This window comes from Lontra canadensis, unplaced genomic scaffold (assembly GCF_010015895.1).
Source record: "Lontra canadensis isolate GAN:19392208 unplaced genomic scaffold, GSC_riverotter_1.0 scaffold103, whole genome shotgun sequence".
In the NCBI taxonomy this organism is placed as follows: domain Eukaryota; kingdom Metazoa; phylum Chordata; class Mammalia; order Carnivora; family Mustelidae; genus Lontra; species Lontra canadensis.
Genome location: NW_022631097.1, coordinates 1094205 through 1113910, shown reverse-complemented (window position 1 = coordinate 1113910; position 19706 = coordinate 1094205). Strand labels below are relative to the sequence as shown.

The 19706-nt window shown below is 33.5% G+C and overlaps 1 protein-coding gene across 1 annotated transcript in view; it reads right to left on the bottom strand.

Moving 5' to 3' along the window:
* ZMYM2 (zinc finger MYM-type containing 2) overlaps window positions 1–19706 on the bottom strand; it is an 86884-nt gene that overhangs the window by 51066 nt on the left and 16112 nt on the right. Inside the window, 6 exon segments of the mRNA XM_032838272.1 lie at window positions 675–847; window positions 3225–3375; window positions 5495–5611; window positions 8563–8678; window positions 9141–9291; window positions 13139–13210. Of these exon segments, the coding sequence (XP_032694163.1) occupies window positions 675–847; window positions 3225–3375; window positions 5495–5611; window positions 8563–8678; window positions 9141–9291; window positions 13139–13210 (780 nt within the window).

The following is a 19706-nucleotide window of genomic DNA, read 5'->3' as shown; positions in this document are numbered from 1 at the left end:
TAAATATTTTTGGTCTCTATCCATAAAGTCTTTTCAATTTGAAACTCTCCAAAGATCCATAATTATAAAGATAAAAAAGAACGGTTTTTTTTTAAGATTTTATTTATTTATTTGACAGAGAGAGAGATCACAAGTAGGCAGAAAGGCAGGCAGAAAGAGAGAGAGAGGAGGAAGCAGGCTCCCCGCTGAGCAGAGAGCCCAATTGGGGCTCGATCCCAGGACCCTGAGATCATGACCTGAGCCGAAGGCAGAGGCTTTAACCCACTAAGCCACCCAGGCGCCCTAAGAACACAGTTTTTTAAAACACATCCCGAGTGTCTAAAACAATTACCTGCTAATGTTCAACACTGATAAAGTGGTCTATTTTTATTTGGTGAAATAAATACATAAATTTTAGAAAAATAATCCATTTTGTTAAACTATATTGCTGAAAATAAAGATATATCCAGTTTGGGGTAACAGCTAAGTTATAAAACAAGTAAAAAGACTACTTCAAGTTGTACAGAAAAACTTCTGAAATGACAAAAATTTTAATAAATTCTATAATCTGGACAGGGCTTAATATATGTACATTTTAAAAATAAATAAGTTACCATATTTATAATGATAGTTAACTATATTTTATTAAAGACTGGATAAAGCAGTTGCTATAATAAAAAATTTTAGTTACTCGCCTTGTAATACCAATCCTGAAATTTCTTACAGCAGTCTTCACTACAGAAATCTCTCACAACACCATCAAGTTCTTTAGTTGCTCCCTTCTTACAGAGTTGAGAGCAATAGTTGCAAGTAACACATCTCAATCCTAAACGTCGTGCAAAATCCTGTTTATACAATAGTTTGCAGCCTGAAAAATATAAGGTTTTAATATTAAAACAAAAAAATATCAAAAACTATCTATGAAGTGAGAAACAGCTTATAAAAGTCAAATTAATCATTAGCTTTATGAAGTGTCTCTAAGTTCACATATAAAGTTCTCTTTTTCTGATCAAAACTGAAATCTACTATAATCAGCAAACTGTAAATACTGGAACACAACATGGAATATTTTATTAGATCTCATGTGTGTTCAAATAATGTTCTAAGACTTTCAAATCTAGTAACATCTCATAACTATTTTGTTTGCTCTATTTAAATATAATCTTGCCAAAGTATCACACAGTAAACACACCACAAATAAAGATTAGAGAAATGAAACAATGTAGACTGTTGAGAAGCACTAAGTAAAACTTGAAGATGTTCTCAAATAAGTAGGCATTTTATCCAAATTTTCTAGCCTTATCTTTCTCTGTCCTACATGGATCTTCAGGGAAGTAAAACTTGTTTATTGGGTTTATTGACTTGTTCAGAGAAAATGTTTTGTTATTCTTTTAATAAAATATTTATTTTATCTACTATAATGAATGCATTAAGTGTTTTTACATATCAACCTTAATCTCTACACTATCTCTATGAATTATATAAGCTTCCATACTTTTTACTCATGCTGTGCCACATAAGAATGACCTTGCACTCATATCTACTGCAATCCTACCCACTCATTAATAAGGAGTTCAAATTATACCTCCTCTGCAAACTCTACTGAACCTAGTTTTAAATAACCTTTCCTATCTGTGAACTCAAATTGTAACTGTTTTCTATCACTTTTTTGGCAATTATTTAAATACTGTCCTCTGACTTTTCTGTTATCATGAAATGTATTTAAAAACCTTTTTCATATTTTACCTTTTACCTTTATTAAAGCTTTTTCTTTCTAATTAGATTTTGATAGTAGTACTAGGTGTTACATGTTTTATTATTTCTGCCAAGTTCCAGGAGAGAACCAGGAACAGTTAGAGAAAATACAAAATATATTACTAAACAGGAAAAAGACATACATCCTTTTTAAGCTTTTATTGCCTCAAGATGTAACTCCTTCCAAATGAAAATTATACTTTTATGTGTCAATTCTCTATTTACTGCTACTTGTCTATTCATTTTAGTAAAATCCATATAATCTAAATGGTGCAAGATCATGGATAGGTGTGTCAGCCATCAACACCAATATTTTCAGTCTTATGAATCACAAAGATTCTCACTGCATAAAAATTCAGGTGTTGAGTTAAATTAACTGAGAATCAATCTTTTCAATGAAACACTATGTCACTTTTCATCATAGCTATGACCTTAACAGGAAACATAGTTATCTTTCGCATCAGGTGAAATGTACTCAATTAAACCTATAAAAACAGGAATGCCTTGTTTTATAAGCAGTACCCTATCTCATATACATAACCTTATATGTGAAATGTATATAATGTATTAGACAAAGGCATTAACTGAATGGACTGATAATCTTGAGTTTTCGGTCATTCAATATTGCCAGCATTTAGGATTTTTCAACCTTTTTCTTGCCCCTAACCAGCAGCAGAAATCCATATAAAAAGTGAATGGGGAGTGGGCGGGTGGGAGGGAAACTAACAGGAAAACAACAGATGAGGATAGTGGGATAAAAAAAAGCTGGAAGAGTTCAGTGCCTAGGGCCAAAGAAATAGAAACTGAAAGTCAGCTTAGACCAAGAATGTGACAGTTGGGGAAAAGTAATCACAACAAAGAGCCCCAAACCCATAGTTAAAATCCTGGTACCTATCTCTGGAGAATTATAATAAGAACAGGTGTTCATTTCTATAATCAGCTGCCTAGTACCAGAGCAGCAAAAGTGTAGATGAAAAGATGTAAAGAATTCTTGAATATACAATAACAAGAGCCAGTGTTTGCGTGGCATCCCAAATTAAAAATCTAAAACTATTTTCCCATTGTAGTAATGCCACACTTGTGATTTTCTTTCTGGTATACTGAAAACCTTTGTAGGCGAGGCACAGAGCTGGGCAAGGAAATGAACCCAGTGGAAAATAATTCTAATCCACTTGGAAAATCAACTTTCAGATAACAATCTCTATGCTTAGAAATGACATAATACTTTTATTTTCAAACATTCTTTTTAATGGGAAAAAAGATTATTAAATTTTTAGAGATAAAACACCGTGAGGCCCAGAGGTTTACAAATTAAAATAACAAAACACGTCAGGAAAAAAAAATCAAATTCAATTTTATTTTTTGTTTGGCTACACTAAAATTGTACAGCTACTCTGGACATATGTAGTTATATATTTTGAAAATATTTTGGCAAAAAATTAACATTAAATATTAATAAAAATTATGAACAACACTGTATATACACTTGCCTTCACTACAGAAAGGTCTCTTAACGCCAGAGAAATTTACTGTTTCATGAAGAGTCTTCTCCTCTTGACAGTATTCGCAATATGTAACTATGCAATGCAACTTCTTATAGTCATCTGAACAACTTTTGCTGCAGAACTGATGCACTTTGTTCTAAATGCACAATGGGAACCTTGGTAAGTATATGACAACCACCTCAAGAACAAATTTAAGAAATACACAAGCCACTTTTACAGAAACAAAGTTAAATCATTTACCTAGTTAATGTGATTGATAGTCCTTGGGGATACATTTTCTATAAGCCATAAACAGCTAATTTAACTAATTCACTGCTATATTTAGAAAAAAATCCACAAAATTCAATACCATTAACTACCCCAAAATTACTCCGTGAAATTATAAAAGTATCACTAGAACAAGATGGCTGTCTGGTGTTGCTAAGGGAACTGGAGACTTGAGAAAAAAACAGTGGAAGATACAACATGGGTAAACTACAAAAAGATGAGAAATATGACATTAACATCAGTTTCACTCAAAAAGAAATATTCTTTGTTGAGTATAGTCAAGGAGACTCAATCACATTCCTAATGCCGCTAATAGTAACAGACTTATTATGGATAAAGTATTCAATTTGGGACCATCATAAAGTGTGCTGCTAAACTTTAGACTGAGTTGGTTCCCTTGAATGGAGCCAGGTTAGGATTATTCAGTCATTTCTCCTGGCCCCAAACCTACAATAGAGCTACTTTTCAGAAACCAGCCAAACACAAACAGCTGTAATTCCCAGGAGAGCACCTTTTCCCCTCTGTTACTACGGAGGACACAGACTGGGTCTAATCCATCTATCCAACATGTGGCAAAGATAGCCGAAGACCAACACAAGGAAGGTGAAAGTCTAGGAAGCAACTCAAGTAATAAGGCAATCAATGGAAAACTGCCCCATCTTGGACATATAACTTACAAGAGGAAAAACAGCAGCAAAGAAAACACAACTACTAACCATGGAATGAGAAGAAAGAGGCCCCAGAATTCTCAATTGCCTAAGTGACACGCTCTACTCTCATTCAGTTTGATAGACAGTGTTTCTTAACTCCTTCCAACACTTAACCTCCATGTAAATAAAAGCAACACCAAGACTACAAAAGCCAGGTAGCACTAACGTGCAAAGGGTAGAAAGGAACTCAATTTTATCTAGTATTATAAAAATTTAACCTAGGCAGGATCTTTATTTCCTATGTAACTTTATTCTCTATACCTGGTTGTGGATTTCTCTCCTCATTCTCTACCATTTCTTTATTCTTACTAAGCCTTCAACATTTTTCCTGCTATGATTTAAGGAGGGAGTTAGTCACTAAAAATCATCGCTTGGTGCCAACAGGTCTCCGAGAATAATTGGTTTAAATACTCTTGAGAAAGCACCAAACAAAATAGCAAACTAAATTTTCTAGGCACCAAAGTGTAAAAATAATGAAATTTCAGATTTCCAAAGTACTTTAGAAATCATTAGTCAGGTTCTGGTTATCATCTTTCTTCTAGGACTCAGCTACTGAGTGACTTACCAATAGCCACTAACAAGTTTTAGTTCAAGAGCAATCTACTATTAGTACTATGTCTTGTAAACCATTTTATTAGATATTCCACACCCTCAAAAAAGGTGAAAAGAAAGAATGGCCAAGAAAGCAATGTTCAGCAGGTCCACCTATCTGTCCATCCATCCATCCGTCCATGCAATCATCCAACACTGCTCCCTTATTTAAACAAAAAATAATGATCAGGTGTTGCTGATGACAAAAATATATGGCAAAGTAAATTAATATACTGATGAAGGCAAGAGTGATGAGAAAGGGAAAATAAAATAAATTTATATTAGAATTCTTAAAACAATTATAAAATGTTAAATGACAACACTGTAAATGACTAAAAAAATTCTAATTTGTACAGGAAGCAGACAACACAAAATATTATAGTTCAGATAATATTTATAAGGATGGGGGTAAAATGGAAAAAGACAGTACAAACAGAAGCTCCAAGTAAGTAGCTAAACAAAGGAACATCCTATACACTATTACAAATAAAATGAAAAGAGAATATGACTTCAATAAACAGATCCTTTGTTGATGCTCTTCCCACAAAAGTAAATAATTTAATCATCACAGAATCTGAAGAACTAATCCTTATCCACTAAGAAATAGGTCTTCAAATGGAAACACCATTATTATTTTACTAGACTCTCATTTAAGCAAGATAACATACGTAACAAAACAGGACTTGCCTCCCATTCCAGGATTTCTGGCTTTGAACAAAAGGAATTTTTGCAATAGTTGCATTTCAACTGTATATCACTTGGAGCTACAAACTGACCATTTGAAGACGACTGCATACTTAGAGCCTAAAACAAAGAACAAAACATACAGATAAAGATTTTAGAATTTTTATTTGTAACTACTGTTAAATATTAGATCTAGAAAATAGTATGTTTCTTGCTTAAATATTTCCTTAACACATAAAGTTGTATTTCTGAATTTTGTCTTTAAAAATTACTAGTACACTAAGTTTTACAAAATTAAAATTCATTTTTTTATTCAGGATTACTTCTACTTACTTTTAAATAACATGAAAAAGGAAAAAAAATCATACAGTTCAAATATGATTTTTTTTATCTTTAAAAAAACTTAAGCAAATAATTGTTAAGGTTACCTGGCTTCTGAACTAGTATCTAAATATTTTTTTAAAAACCTGGCTCCTAGTTCTCTACAATAGCTATTTTAAATAGTAATTTGTCCCATGTGCAATATTGCTATCATTTTAATTCCAAGTCCATCAGTGAAAACAGCCTATACTTTTTAAAACTGGTATTTTATAAAGTTAGCAGAAAAAAAATTTACAGACTGGAATGGGTACCAATAATCTTAGCTTTATTACATTTTAAAAAGTTAAAACAATTTACAGAATAGGAAAAGATATAAGCATATATGGACTTAAAAAGTTTTGTTCTAAGGGCACCTGGGTGGCTCAGTCAGTTGGGTTCTGCTCAGGCCATGATCTCAAAAAAGAGTTGTGGGATTGAGCCTCCCACAGCACTCTGCCTCAGCAGGGAGTCGGCTTGAGAGTCTCTCTTTCCCTATCCCTCTTGCCCATGCCCCCCCGCCACACATATGCACACACATCCATGCACCCCCAGCTTCCCTGCCTGGCGTGCTCTCTCTCTAAAATAAATTTATTGTTTAAAAAAACGTTTTGTTCTAATTTCTAACCTGAGTGGTGAGTATACTGATATTTAATTATCATTCTCTAATATATATTAAACATTACATATAATTTTCTGAATGTATGAAAGTTAAAAATTTTTTCAGGGTGGCAATGAAGACTGGAAAAAAAATCTTTATACAAAAAAAAACATCATTTTTTAAAATTTCTGCATACATCATGTAACAAAATTAAAATCTGTTAAAGAAAATATGCAGATTTAAGATAATAACTATTAGGTGAATAAACTTTTTAGATAAAAACCAGCAACTGTGGGGCGCCCTGGGTGGCTCAGGTCATGGTCTCAGGGTCCTGGGATCAAGCCCCATATCGGGCTCTCTGCTCAGCAGGGAGCCTGCTTCCCCCTCTCTCTCTGCCTGCCTCTGCCTACTTGTGATCTCTGTCAAATAAATAAATAAAATCTTAAAAAAAAAAAAAAGCAGCAACTGTGCCCTTGATGTTTAAAAAAACAAAACAGTTTAAGTCCATTGACTACTATCCTATTACCTTATTTTGAAATGGGAACATCATCTAATGAAAACATAAAGTTCAAAATCTATGGTGCACTTTAAGATAAAGAGAAAGGGAAAAAATGCTGCTTTTCTATTCTTTGTATCATTTTTATGCAGAGTTACAGTGATAAGGCTGCCAACACTTATCTGGATACATTCCCCAGAAGTAAGAGTGTATATTAAGTGTTTCTTTAAAATATACAGATTGTTTCTTCAAATCATGGGTAATACAAGTTTTAGTTAAATTTAAAAAAGTAGTTAAAACGTTTTCTATTAACATTTCAGTTTACCAACATCAAAAATAAAGTTGAAATCTGAGAAGCAGCATGCCAAAGACACTTGCTCTCTCATCTAATTAATCCTTACTCCTTAACTTCTGGTTTAAGAAAAGCCAACAAGTCAGAAGTATTTACCACTCTAAGGATGTATTCAAGGGCCATGATCCCAACTTCCAAAATAAAAGTTTAGTCTTGAAAATGGCTTATTACCTAAACTCAGTCAAGAATATAACTTATTAATAAAAACAACATTCACCCGGCTGAATTAAAAAACCACCTCAATTTAAATGCTAGTAATGGTTTTAACTACTCTAACATACTTAACTGCATTTTCAATTTAAGTAACACAGAACACAGTGTCTGCAGCATTGTAGAACTGCTGGAAGATTATCATGAAGCATCGCTTTCTGTACCGGTTTGAAACAGAGTACCTCAAAATATTCACCTACAGCAAGGTAAACCTACCCACTTGTACCACTTAACTAATGCTAAATTCCCTTTTCAATTATTCCTTACAAGTAGACAGTGAGTTTACATTTGAACACTTCCCATTAATACTGCCTTCTGAGATTTTCCATAATCCAACTTTGAAGAACTATGTCAGAAAGTTCTTTACATTTACAAAAATGAAAAATGTCTCCCTAAACTGATCTTCTATTAAATTAGGGTCCACTATAACAAGTCCGATCCCCATTTTACATGGTATATTTCTAATATATGAAGAAAACATTTATGCTCATCACTTCCAGGCTAAATAAACCCATGTCCTTCAACTATCATAAAACAGAATTCCCCTTAAAAGTCACATTATTTTTTTTTAAAGATTTTATTTATTTATTTGACAGAGATCACAAGTAGGCAGAAAGGCAGGCAGAGAGAAGACGGGGGAAGAAGGCTCCCTGCTGAGCAGAGAGCCCGATGCGGGACTCGATCACAGGACCCTGACATCATGACTTGAGCCAAAGGCAGAGGCTTAACCCACTGAGCCACCCAGGCGCCCAAAAGTCACGTTATTGAAACCATCAACTAAGAACACATCAGGGACTGAGCTTAATTATACTAAAATTTATTTTCCTCCAAGTTTCTAACATAAACAATTAAAAAGCCAATTAGATTATCCATGCTAAGTGGTAAACTGCTGCAGCTATGTCTACTACTATGACTCTATAATCTCTACCCTGCAATTTGACCTTTAAGAAACTACATACAAGTTAGCACATTTAAAAGAGATAAAGCATATTACACTGTTTATTTTCTATGTGTTTTTTATTGGGAGTGAAAGTTATCCAAAATAAATAACAAACCTGAAATTTAGCCACACAACTGGAATTGCAGAAGTTATATAGTTTCCCATCAGGCATTGTGGCTTGATACTGAGGTAAAGAGTTTCGCTTACAAAAATGGCAAATAATTCCCAAACCTAGGAGAGGAAAGGTACACATCTGATTTCTTTATAAAGTGATTAAAAGTCTAGAACAAAATTTTAATTGACCTGAGAATAATTTTTAACAGAAGCTTCCGTAAACTATTCTTTTATTAATTTCCAAGATTATTTGCCTCTTAAAAAGTATTATGAAGAGTCTGACTTCATGTCTCTAAAACAAACATGGATACAAGAAACAATCTCAATTTTAGATCTTGGGAAGGAAAACATTAGCTAAGAATGGAGACAAGGACAGAACTTCACCAATAACTTAAAGAAAATCAAAGAAATATGGAATGGTTAAAACTACTAGAAGAAGTCTGCAGTAAGAAAGTTTAATGTGATAAAATTGTTTACGTAGTTAAAAACAAGTATAAAAACAAAGTTAAGGGGAAAGAGTAGTTAAGAAATTAGTCATGTTATGAAGGTTTTTTAACTTTCCAAATACCTGAAACTTACTTTGTGATTTTGCATATTTTGTCTTGTGACTGTTCATGCAAGCAGTTGAACAATATGGCTCCATATATCCATTAGGACCTATACACTGAGTCATATCAAAAAACCTGCACTGTGTTCGGCAACCAGTACAAGTGGTCAGTTTTCCATATTTCTAAAATTTGAAACATAAAAAGATAATTATGAAAACTATAATTTAATTAGAAAAATTATATTTTTCATTTTCAGTACACCTTTTCTCTCTGCAAAACAATTCTGTTAATCTCTATTCAGGTTTAGTGGGTCAGAAATCTTCATTTGGATGCAAACTGTTAACTACAATGCAGCTAAATCAGATTCAAACAAATGTAATGATCTCAGCTAAGTCTCCTTAAAAAAATTGGGGTTTTCCTCTATTAATTAGTTTAAGAGAATCCCCCAACTATAGGTAAAGTATAAACTGAAAAACAAAGGCCCATGTTTTCTGTTCATCATGACACACTTCTTTTTCATCTGACAGAATAAATTAAATGGACCTACAAGTATAAGCCTTACTTAATAATCAAATGACTACAGTCCTTCAGAGGAAAAAATTGATGTTAAATATTTTTTCCATTGAGCTGTGCTGTTGTCTCAACTTTTAGAATTTCTCTTAAAACCAATTAACCACCTATGTATAGTACATTTACAATCTCATTGAACCACAATAATACACCACTTGTAAATTTTTTTAAACTAAAAAAATGTCACTTAAAAGGATTTTGGGTTAGTAACTAAAGCTAATCACTAGTCAACAGGTAAGAATAGTCAATACTCTGGCAAGAGTAAATAGTTGCCAATACATAATTCAAAGAAACAAGGTAAAATATATAATAATAAGATCAAAGGAGGTACACTTTGAAAATTACTAGACAAAAGCAATATTGCTGAAATATACAGTCTTACAAAAATACAAATACAGCAGATGAACTGGTGTATTTGTATTAAAAACATGATAGTCACAATTAGAAATCAAACATAAAGGAAATCAAGTCTTTAGAAGTGCAACTTGTATTTGATCTCTCTTCTGAGTGGTTGTACCATTATCAAAAGCTACTAAATCAAATACCAAATGTCATATTGCAAAACTGTGTCCATCTTTCCACATGATGTTGAGATTATTTTATTCATCGTCATACCCAACAGCATCTAGTACAATATGATATTAAAGGCCTCAAAATGTTCCATGGATGGATGACTAATAAATGTCAGGGAAGATGATAATCAGGCCAAAAATAAAATGAGTAAACTGCATGGACAAATTTCATGAGCGCCACAGGATTTCAGAAAATAAAGGTAATAAATTAAAGGTAAAATAACCAAAACCAAATCACTACCATCAACATCAAAAAAAGAAAAAAAAAATTTTTCTCAGCCTACAACAAATAGAGGAGTAACTAAAAAACCTAACTGGTACCATAAAAAAGTATTTTTTATGATACCATAAAAAACAAGCAATCTGCCTATTCCTCATTTACTTAAATACCACATCAGGAAGTCCTAAATTTTACTTTTCAAAGTGGAAATCAACCCATTCTTCAATCTCTCAGAGACTGCAGAAAGAAATACTGATCAACAATCAAAGAATGGTAACAAGGAACAGAAAAGAGTAACTGCAAACCTATGAAGTCTAATTATAACTTTCCCAGTGTTACAAAGACAGCAGAGGAGAGAATGCTGTTTTTCTGCTTACAATAATTCAAACTTTTATAATGGGAAAAGAGTTAAAAAAAAAAAATACAACAATATAACAATAAAAGAAAAAAGAATTTTTAAAATCTGGCACCACAGTACAAATTAGGAATACTAAAATATCAGGACACTTGCCATTAGATCACAAAGAGAAAAAAGCAATCAACTCTCTGTAGATGTTTGTACAAGACCTGCATGTAGCAGCACCCATCAAGAATTCTTTTATCAATATAAATGAAGTCCAACCATCTAACCTAATCCTGGATTAGGTTTTTATTTTTTAACTTATTAGAAACATCCTTCAAGTTGACAATAATTTTATTGGCAGAATGGTTAAGTAATTAGTAAGTTTTAAGACGTACCAATAAAAAGTAGACCAGTTGAATTGGGTCAAGTAAACAAGGAGCTAAGCAACTGGTCCACACTGACAAATACTTTTATCTGAAGAGAATGAGAAAGTACTATCAGAAAGATAGAATCATTAATATTGAAAATATTTTAACACAGCCACTTTCACAGCCACCACTTCTTCAAAAATAAAAGGACCCATTTAATGAAAGAACATTAGTAAAAAACAAAAAAAAGAAGTATCTGTTCATGCCATGTTTTCTGTTACATGTGTAAACAATCAAAATATTTAAATTTCATCCATCCTATAAATATACACTGAGTTTTTAAAAAATGAAATTAATTGTAACAAAATCACAATTATTATATTCTCCATGCAGACATGGGAGAAAATAAACCCACTTACAAATTCAGTGAAAAAGAGTAAGGTATAACTAATTAAAGTTAAGATATTGGTGAGGTAAAGGTAAATACAATGGGGAATTTATGGCAAATTGGCTCATTTTCAGTCTTCATTGAAAAATGGTACCTTATATATAAATTTTACCCAATTCCATATGAATATCAAAATTAATCATCACATGATTTTAAAGAAAACTTCTCCCTAATTTATTCTTTTACATTGTATGTAATACGTCTCTTTTACTACATTTTGACCAAATGAGTGAAGCACATGGGAAGGTACTCAAGAGATAAAAGTTGATGTACTTAAAATTAAGGGGCACGCTACTAAATGTCCTGTAGTATTTAAAAATGTTAAAGTCATTAAAGACAAAGACTAGGAACTATTTCAGATTAAAGCAGACAGGACTTCCAACCTCAACCATGGTGGAGTACAGAGACTAGATTTAACCTCCCACTTTTAAAAATCAGAAAACTACGCAAAAGATAAAAACAATGGCTTTTAAACATTCCACAAAACATAATATAACTCATTATATAGAAATTTTTAAAAATCAAGCTGTGGAAACAAGATCTAGAAATGACAGCTAAGAAAAGAGTAGGCAAAAATGTTAAAAGAGCTATGATAAATATGCTGATGTATTCAAGAAAGCCGTTGAGGAAAACACGAACATAATGAGGCAAGGAATAGAAGATATAAAAAAGACCCAGAAAGAACTTCTAGAGATGGGAAATACAAGATCTGAGACATAAAATATACCATATGGGACTAACGGTGTATGAGAGAAGGTTAGTAAAATTAAAGATACAACAGCACTCTCCAAAATGAACAAAATTAAAAGACAAAAAAAAAAAAAAAAAACCACCCAATAAATAATAGAGTCACAGGGACCATGGGACAAAAGCAGGAAATCTAATATATCTGGAATTGGGGTCTCAGAAGAAGGGGACGGGGAGACAAACATTTTTAAAGAAATAATGGCCTATAATCCAGGACTGGATCCTAAACAAGGAGTAATTTTTTTTTTTCATTTGCTATAAGGGACATTAATGTTTTAAAATGTGAATAAAGCATACAGATTAATCATATAACAGTAGTATGTCAATATTAATTCCTGTACTACAGTTATAACTATTAATTGTATACATTTATTATCCACATTTTTATGTAGTATTCATCTGGATTAAGGAATATGAATTTGGAAATTTTTACAAAGTAAAGGGCTTTTAGTATATTTCAGGTAGGCACAAGAGAGGGCCTTTTATATCCTAGGTAAATGCCTATTTGTATACAAGGTACTGTGAATAAATTTTTTATTTGAAAATAACTGTTAATAAAAATACCTAAAAGCAAATGAACATATCACAATAGATGTAAAATTTAGTGAAATAAATTTTGCCTATAAGAAAACAATCATCTGATATATTTTAAGTTCATAAATTTTAATATACTTCAAAATGCACACAATTTTTCAGTTACATATTCCAGTAGCAGTACATGAGATTGTTAAGGGCTTAACCACCACCATAGTCCTTCTTACCTCTGGCTGCATTAAGAAAGAGTCCTGCATGTGGTCTCGAACCTCCTTCAGGAAGCTTGGATGGCTACCTACCTAAAAAAAATATTTTAAAAGACTTCAAAAAAAATTTTTTTAAAGGCTGCTTAATTGAAAAGTAAATAGACAATCTGTAAAAGCTGGTTCTTAATTGTCTGTGTCTTACAAACTCATTCCAACTTTTAAAAATGCCTATCTGTCCTATCCCCAGTGCCATTATTATTTCAATTATCCTATAGGAAAAAATCATTTAATGATAAAATAATAATAACAGGTAACAAATTATAAACAGACCCTTAAACTTACTTGACTTGCCTCTAAGTAAACCTAGCCAAAAAAACATTATTTCTTAGATGACAATGTGTTCTAAGATCTCATTACAGCCGAGGGTACCTCAAAGCATTCTAAATTAAGTGATTTGAAGATTATGCAGTTAGTTTTCATTATTGGCAAATGGGCTGCTTTGGAAACTCTTTTTAGAACACATGACAGTTTACAGCACATTCGAATTTACATCTTCACTCCTTGCAGAAAGCTTCCTGCTTTCCATTATAGTCAAAATGGAAAATGAAATACTGAAAGAGAAATGTTAAGTATTATACAGTCTCCACTGCCAGGACCTCGATTATTAGTTACGTGAATCAGTATATTCCAGAAACTAATTCAGCAACGGGAATATAAACAATGGCAGCCAAGTTAAATGTTAGAGACAAATGTCAAAAAGGGAGGGGAGGGCAAGGGTTAAGAAAAGATCACCACAGAGTTTTACTTCCCTCAGACTACAGGAAAAGACATTCAATATAGCATCTTGTGTAGTGGTCTCCAAACATGTGTGATTGTGTCCCCTTGTCAAGTAATAATGTATGCATGGATTTCCATTTATTTACTTGTAAATTATAAGCATGCAATATATGAATTAAACATGAAAATATTTTACAGAATGAAAAAAATACTTTTTAAAATAATTTTTATTCTATTTAATGATAGTACAAAGAATATTTTCTAAATCCACTAGAATGGAATCATTTGGTGTCAGTGGAGGCTATGTGGGGAGCAGTAAAGAGGTAATCCTACTCCTCCCAGGTACGGTGGATAAGCCAAAGCCCAGAGGGGATCCAGAATTCCCATCCTCACCCAGCACTAACACCGAGCTCCTCCCACCTCAATGGATGTCAAGAGAGACCAAATGGACAGCCTGGATCTCAACCTACACCTGTCAGTATTGAGGTTAGGCCTTCCTACCCCTACCACAGCAGTGTCAAATAAAGCCAGCTAAAGCACAAGGTTTAAATAAGATCCAGAATATAATAACATAATACCCAAAATTTCCAGGCTTTGATTAAAAAAAAAAAATCATATCTGATCAAAAATATCAAAAACCGGGATGCCTGGGTAGCTCAGTTGGTTGAACGGCTGGCTGCCTTCGGGTCAGGTCATGATCCCAGCGTCCTGGGATCGAGTCCCACATCGGGCTCCTTGCTCAGCAGAGAGTCTGCTTCTTCCTCTGTCTCTGCCTGCCACTCTGTCTGCCTATGCTCACTCTCTCTGACAAATAAATAAATAAATCTTAAAAAAAAAATCAAAAACCAGAAAAACCACAATTTAAATGGAAAAAGATGGGTGACTAGGTGGCTCAGTTGGTTAAGCATCTGCCTTCAGCTCAGCTCATGATCCTGGAGCTCTGGGACAAGTCCCACATCAGGCTCCCTGCTCACTGAGGAGTCTGTTTCTCCCTCTGCCCTTCACCCTTCTATTGCTCTCTCTCAAATAAATACATAAAATCCTAAAAAATAATAATAATAATAATAATAAAATAAAATAAATAAATGGAAAAAGCAATCAGTAGATACTAACAATGAAAGAACAGAGATATTAGAGTTATGACAAATTTTTAAAGCAGCCATGATAAAAATGTTTCAACAAAGAATACAAATTCATATTAAAAAAAAACAGGATATAAAGATGAACTGAATGGAAATTCAAGGACTAAAAAAACCCACTAATAGAAATTTTAAAAATCAATGGATGGGATATGTCAAAAGAACACAGGAGCCAAGTGAAAGTGCTCCCAATGGCCAAAGCTGGAAAATTTTGACCAAGAAAATAAAACTGTATTTTATTATATCCCAAAATTATAAAATATCCACGAGTCCCTATTATTATTAGTGACTGAATAAATGAATAAATGAAGGAGAAAAGATAAATCTCTTATGCAGAAAAATTCCAATTAGCTATATACTCCACCCTAAAGGAGATAGTGACTTCATTCTCAAGAATCCAAGGGGAAAGCCTGGGTGACTCAGTCTGTTAAGGGCGGACTCTTGATTTCAGCTTTGGTCCTGACCTCAGGCCACCGCCTCAGGCTTGGCACAGGGCATGGATCCTGCTTGAGATTCTCTCTCCACCTCATACTTTGCTCCTCTCCCCTACTGGGCACACACACTCACTCTCCAAAAAGAAAGAAAGAAAAAAGGAGTACAACATGGAAATGGGGTGGAGACTTTACAATGGAGAACCCTGACAAATGCTACTGCAGCAAGGTGCAACATCAACTTCAACAGTCATTTTAAATCATGTTGATAGATGTACCCTTGTGATGTGATGAAAATGGCAGTGTAAAAAGTAAAAACCTCTATAACATTCCTCCTAAAAACCTATAGCCCCAATCTGTCTAATGATGAGAAAACTTCAAACAAATTCCAATAGAGGGACATCTTACAATATACCTAAATCCTAAAACCTATCAAGGTCATCGAAAACAATAAAAAGTCTGAGAAAATGTCATAACCAAGACTAGCCTAAGGTAACATGATTACTGGATATAACGTGGTATACTAGATGGAATCCAGGATCAGAAAGTGTACATTATATAGAAGTTAAGGAAATCTGAATAAAGTGATGACTTCACATAATAACAAATACATTAATGCCAATTCATTAACGGCAACAAATATTCTCTTAATGATTTAAGGTATCAATAAAAGACCATCAAAGAGAAATCTATACTATCTAATTTTTCTGTAACATTAAAACCATTGTAACTCTTTAGGAAACAAACTGAGGGTTGCTGGAGGGACGGTGGGTGGGGGATGGAGTAACTGGGTAACAGGCCTTAAGAAGGGCACTTGACGTAATGAGTACTGGGTGTTATATGTAACTGATGAATCACTACACTTTACCTCTGAAACTAAAAACAAAACAAAACAAAAACCCAAAAAACAACAAAATACCATTCTAAAAAAATTATTAGCAAACAACAAGAGAAAACCCCAACCAACAGCAGAATGGTAAGACAGAGGAAACAATCACTGAAGACAGAGGAAAGAATCGTCGAAGGGAAATAGAGAAATAATCCAAAATGAACTGAAAGAAAACAGACTTGGATGAGAAAAATAAAAAACAGAGCCTCAGGGATCTGTAGGACTGTAAAAAATATACAGAAGTTCAGGCTCCCTATTTGGCCTCTTTCAACAAAGAATAAAAGTCACTATAGTCCTGAAGGGAGAGGAAACATTGCAAATTAGGCAGAAGATAAAAGAAGCTGAGCAAACCCCAGAGAGGATAAACTGAACGAATCACATTATCACAGTCGAATTCCTGAAAATTTTAAATAAAATTAAAATCTGAATAAAAATAAAGACAAAGAAAAAAAAACCTTGAAGCCAACAACAGAAAATGACACAGCTATAGGAGAAATACAACTGGCACAGAAAGAAAACTTTTAGTCAACAGCCCCTCTACTGGATCCAAACACCACATGAACAATGTGGCACTAACTCCACCCACACAAGAAAAGGACAAGAGAGAGGAGAGCCTCAACTCTACTTTGGCCTGGCTGCACTGAAGTGCCCCACTGCAGCAACCCAACTAGGATGATGTGAGAAAAGGCCAAACAGGGAGCCTGAACTTCAACCCTATCAGGAAATAACAAGGTACCCTGTCACCTACCTATTCAAGATGAGAACTGGTACAGTCAGGATTTTCGACAGCAGTAACAAGGCCCAAATACCTATTCAAGATGAGAACTGGTACAGTCAGGATTTTCGACAGCAGTAACAAGGCCCAAACTGAAACCACACTTTGAAGAGCAGAAAGGAGGAAGAAAAAAAAAAAAAAAAAAAAAAACAACAAGTAAAGTGAACAAAGCCTAAGGAACCTATTAGGACAGATCAAGCAGACCAACAGTTGCATTATGAGAGGCAAAGAAGAAAAGAGAACAAAGAATGATTATTTCAAGAAATAATGGCTTGAGGGCACCTGGGTGCCTCAGTCGGTTGAGTGTCTGCCTTCAGCTCAGGTCATGATCCCAGTGTCCTGGGATGGATTCCAGCACAGGGTTCCCTGCTCAACAGGGAATCTGCTGCTCCCTCTCCCTCTGTTCCTCCCCCTGATCCTGCTCTCTCTCTGGCTCTCTTTTTCTTTCAAATAAATAAATAAAGTCTTTAAAAAAGAAAAGAAAGAATGACGGAAAGCTTCGTAAATTTGATGATGGGAAACAAATCTAGAAAGCTGAAAAGCACAACAACTTGTAAGATTAAACTCAAAAGACACACAAGAGGACACATTATCATCAAATTGCTGAAAGACAGATATTCTTGCGTAGCTACAGACAAGCTATTCATCAAGTACAAAGAATCCTCAGTAAGATTTTCCACCATTTTCTCATCAGAGAACGTGGAAGCCAAAAGGCAGTAAGATGACATATATTAAATGTTGAAAGAAAAAAAAATTTCAAAAAAATACTACATCTGGCAAAGCTATTATCCAAACATGAAGAAATAAAGACATACCCAAATAAAAAACTGATAGAATTTGTTACCACCAGATCTACTCTACAAGAAATGCTAAAGAGAGTCAAAGATTTATGCCAATATGAAAAGGAAACTAGAAAGTAACTCCAGCAGAATGAAGAAATAAGGATCTTAGAATAAGTAACTACATGGGCAAATATAAAAAGCAATACTGCTATATGTTTGGTTTCTAAGTCCAAATGCACAAAACACAACTATAAATCTGTTATTATACAAACAACATCTAAGATATAACTTATTACAACATTAATAAGGGCAGAGCTATACAGGAGCAGACTTCTTAAATGCCAATTAAGTTATCACCTCAAATTAGTTATAAAATTTAGAATGTTAAATGTTAACCATATTCAGTAGCATACTGAAAGTATTATATCCCACACACAAGAGTGGTTCAATAGAAGGTAATGAATATAATAAAACACATGAATACAACGTTGGTTAAAACCACATCATAATCTCAAATGGTAAAGTTTGACAAAATCCAACACACGTTTACAGTTAAAAAAAAAAAAACTCAACAAACTAAGACTAAAACTACCTCAACATAATAAATGCCATATATGAACAACCCACAGCTAACATCAGACTCAACAAAGACACAAGGTTTTTCCTTTTTAAGATCAGAAATAAAACATGGCTGCGCAATTTCACCACTTCTTCTAGTCTACAAAATGGTGAAAATTCTAGCCAGAACAGTGAGGAAAAAGAAATAAAAGGCATTCAAATTAGAAAGGAAGAGCAAAAACTACTGCTATTTGCAGATGACATGACTCTATGTGGAGAAAATTCCAAGAGATCCACAATAAAGCTACTAGAGCTAATAAATTCAACAAAGTTGCAGGTACAAGATCAACACTTAACTATCAGTTGTGTTTCTAAATACTAGCAATGTATACTCTGAAAAGGAAATTCATAAAGCAATTCTATTAACAGCGTTCAAAAGAATAAAATACTTATAAATATACTGAAGGAGGTGAAGACTTGTACGCTGCAAAGGACAAACTGCTGAGAGAAGTTACTAAAGGTCTAAATGAAGGATGACAATCCCATATTCACAAACAGGAAGATTTAACATTGTTGAAATGTCAATACTACCCAAAACAATCTAGAGAATCAGTGCAATCATCATCCAAATTCTAATCCTCTTTACTAGAGAAATGGAAAAGCCGATCCTCAAATTCACAAAAAAATTGGAATGGGTCTAGAATACCCAATCTTTAAAGAAGAATAAAGTTCAAAGAACAAAGATCAAAGTTCAAGAACAAAGAACTAATTTCAAAACTTACTACAAAGACACAGTTATCATAACAATGTGGCACCTGCACTAGAACAGACATGTAGACCAATGGAATATAAAATGAGAGTCCAGAAATAAACTTACCCACCTATGGCCAAATAATATTTTACAAGTATGACAAGTTCATTCCATGGGAACAACACTCTCTTCAACAGATGATACTGGGACAACTCGATTTCCATATACAAAAGAATTAAGCTGGCTGCCTATCTCACATCATAAACAAAATTTTAATTCAAAATGGACCAAAGATCTAAATGTGACAGTTAAAACCATAAAGCTGACAGGAATAAGACATCTTAACCTTTGATTTGGCAACAAATTCTTAGATATGGCACCAAAGATATAATCAACAAAGGAATAAAGGTTAACTGGACTTTAACATTAAAATTTTTGTACATCAAATAACATTATCAAGAAAGCAAAAAAGCAACCAATAAATGGG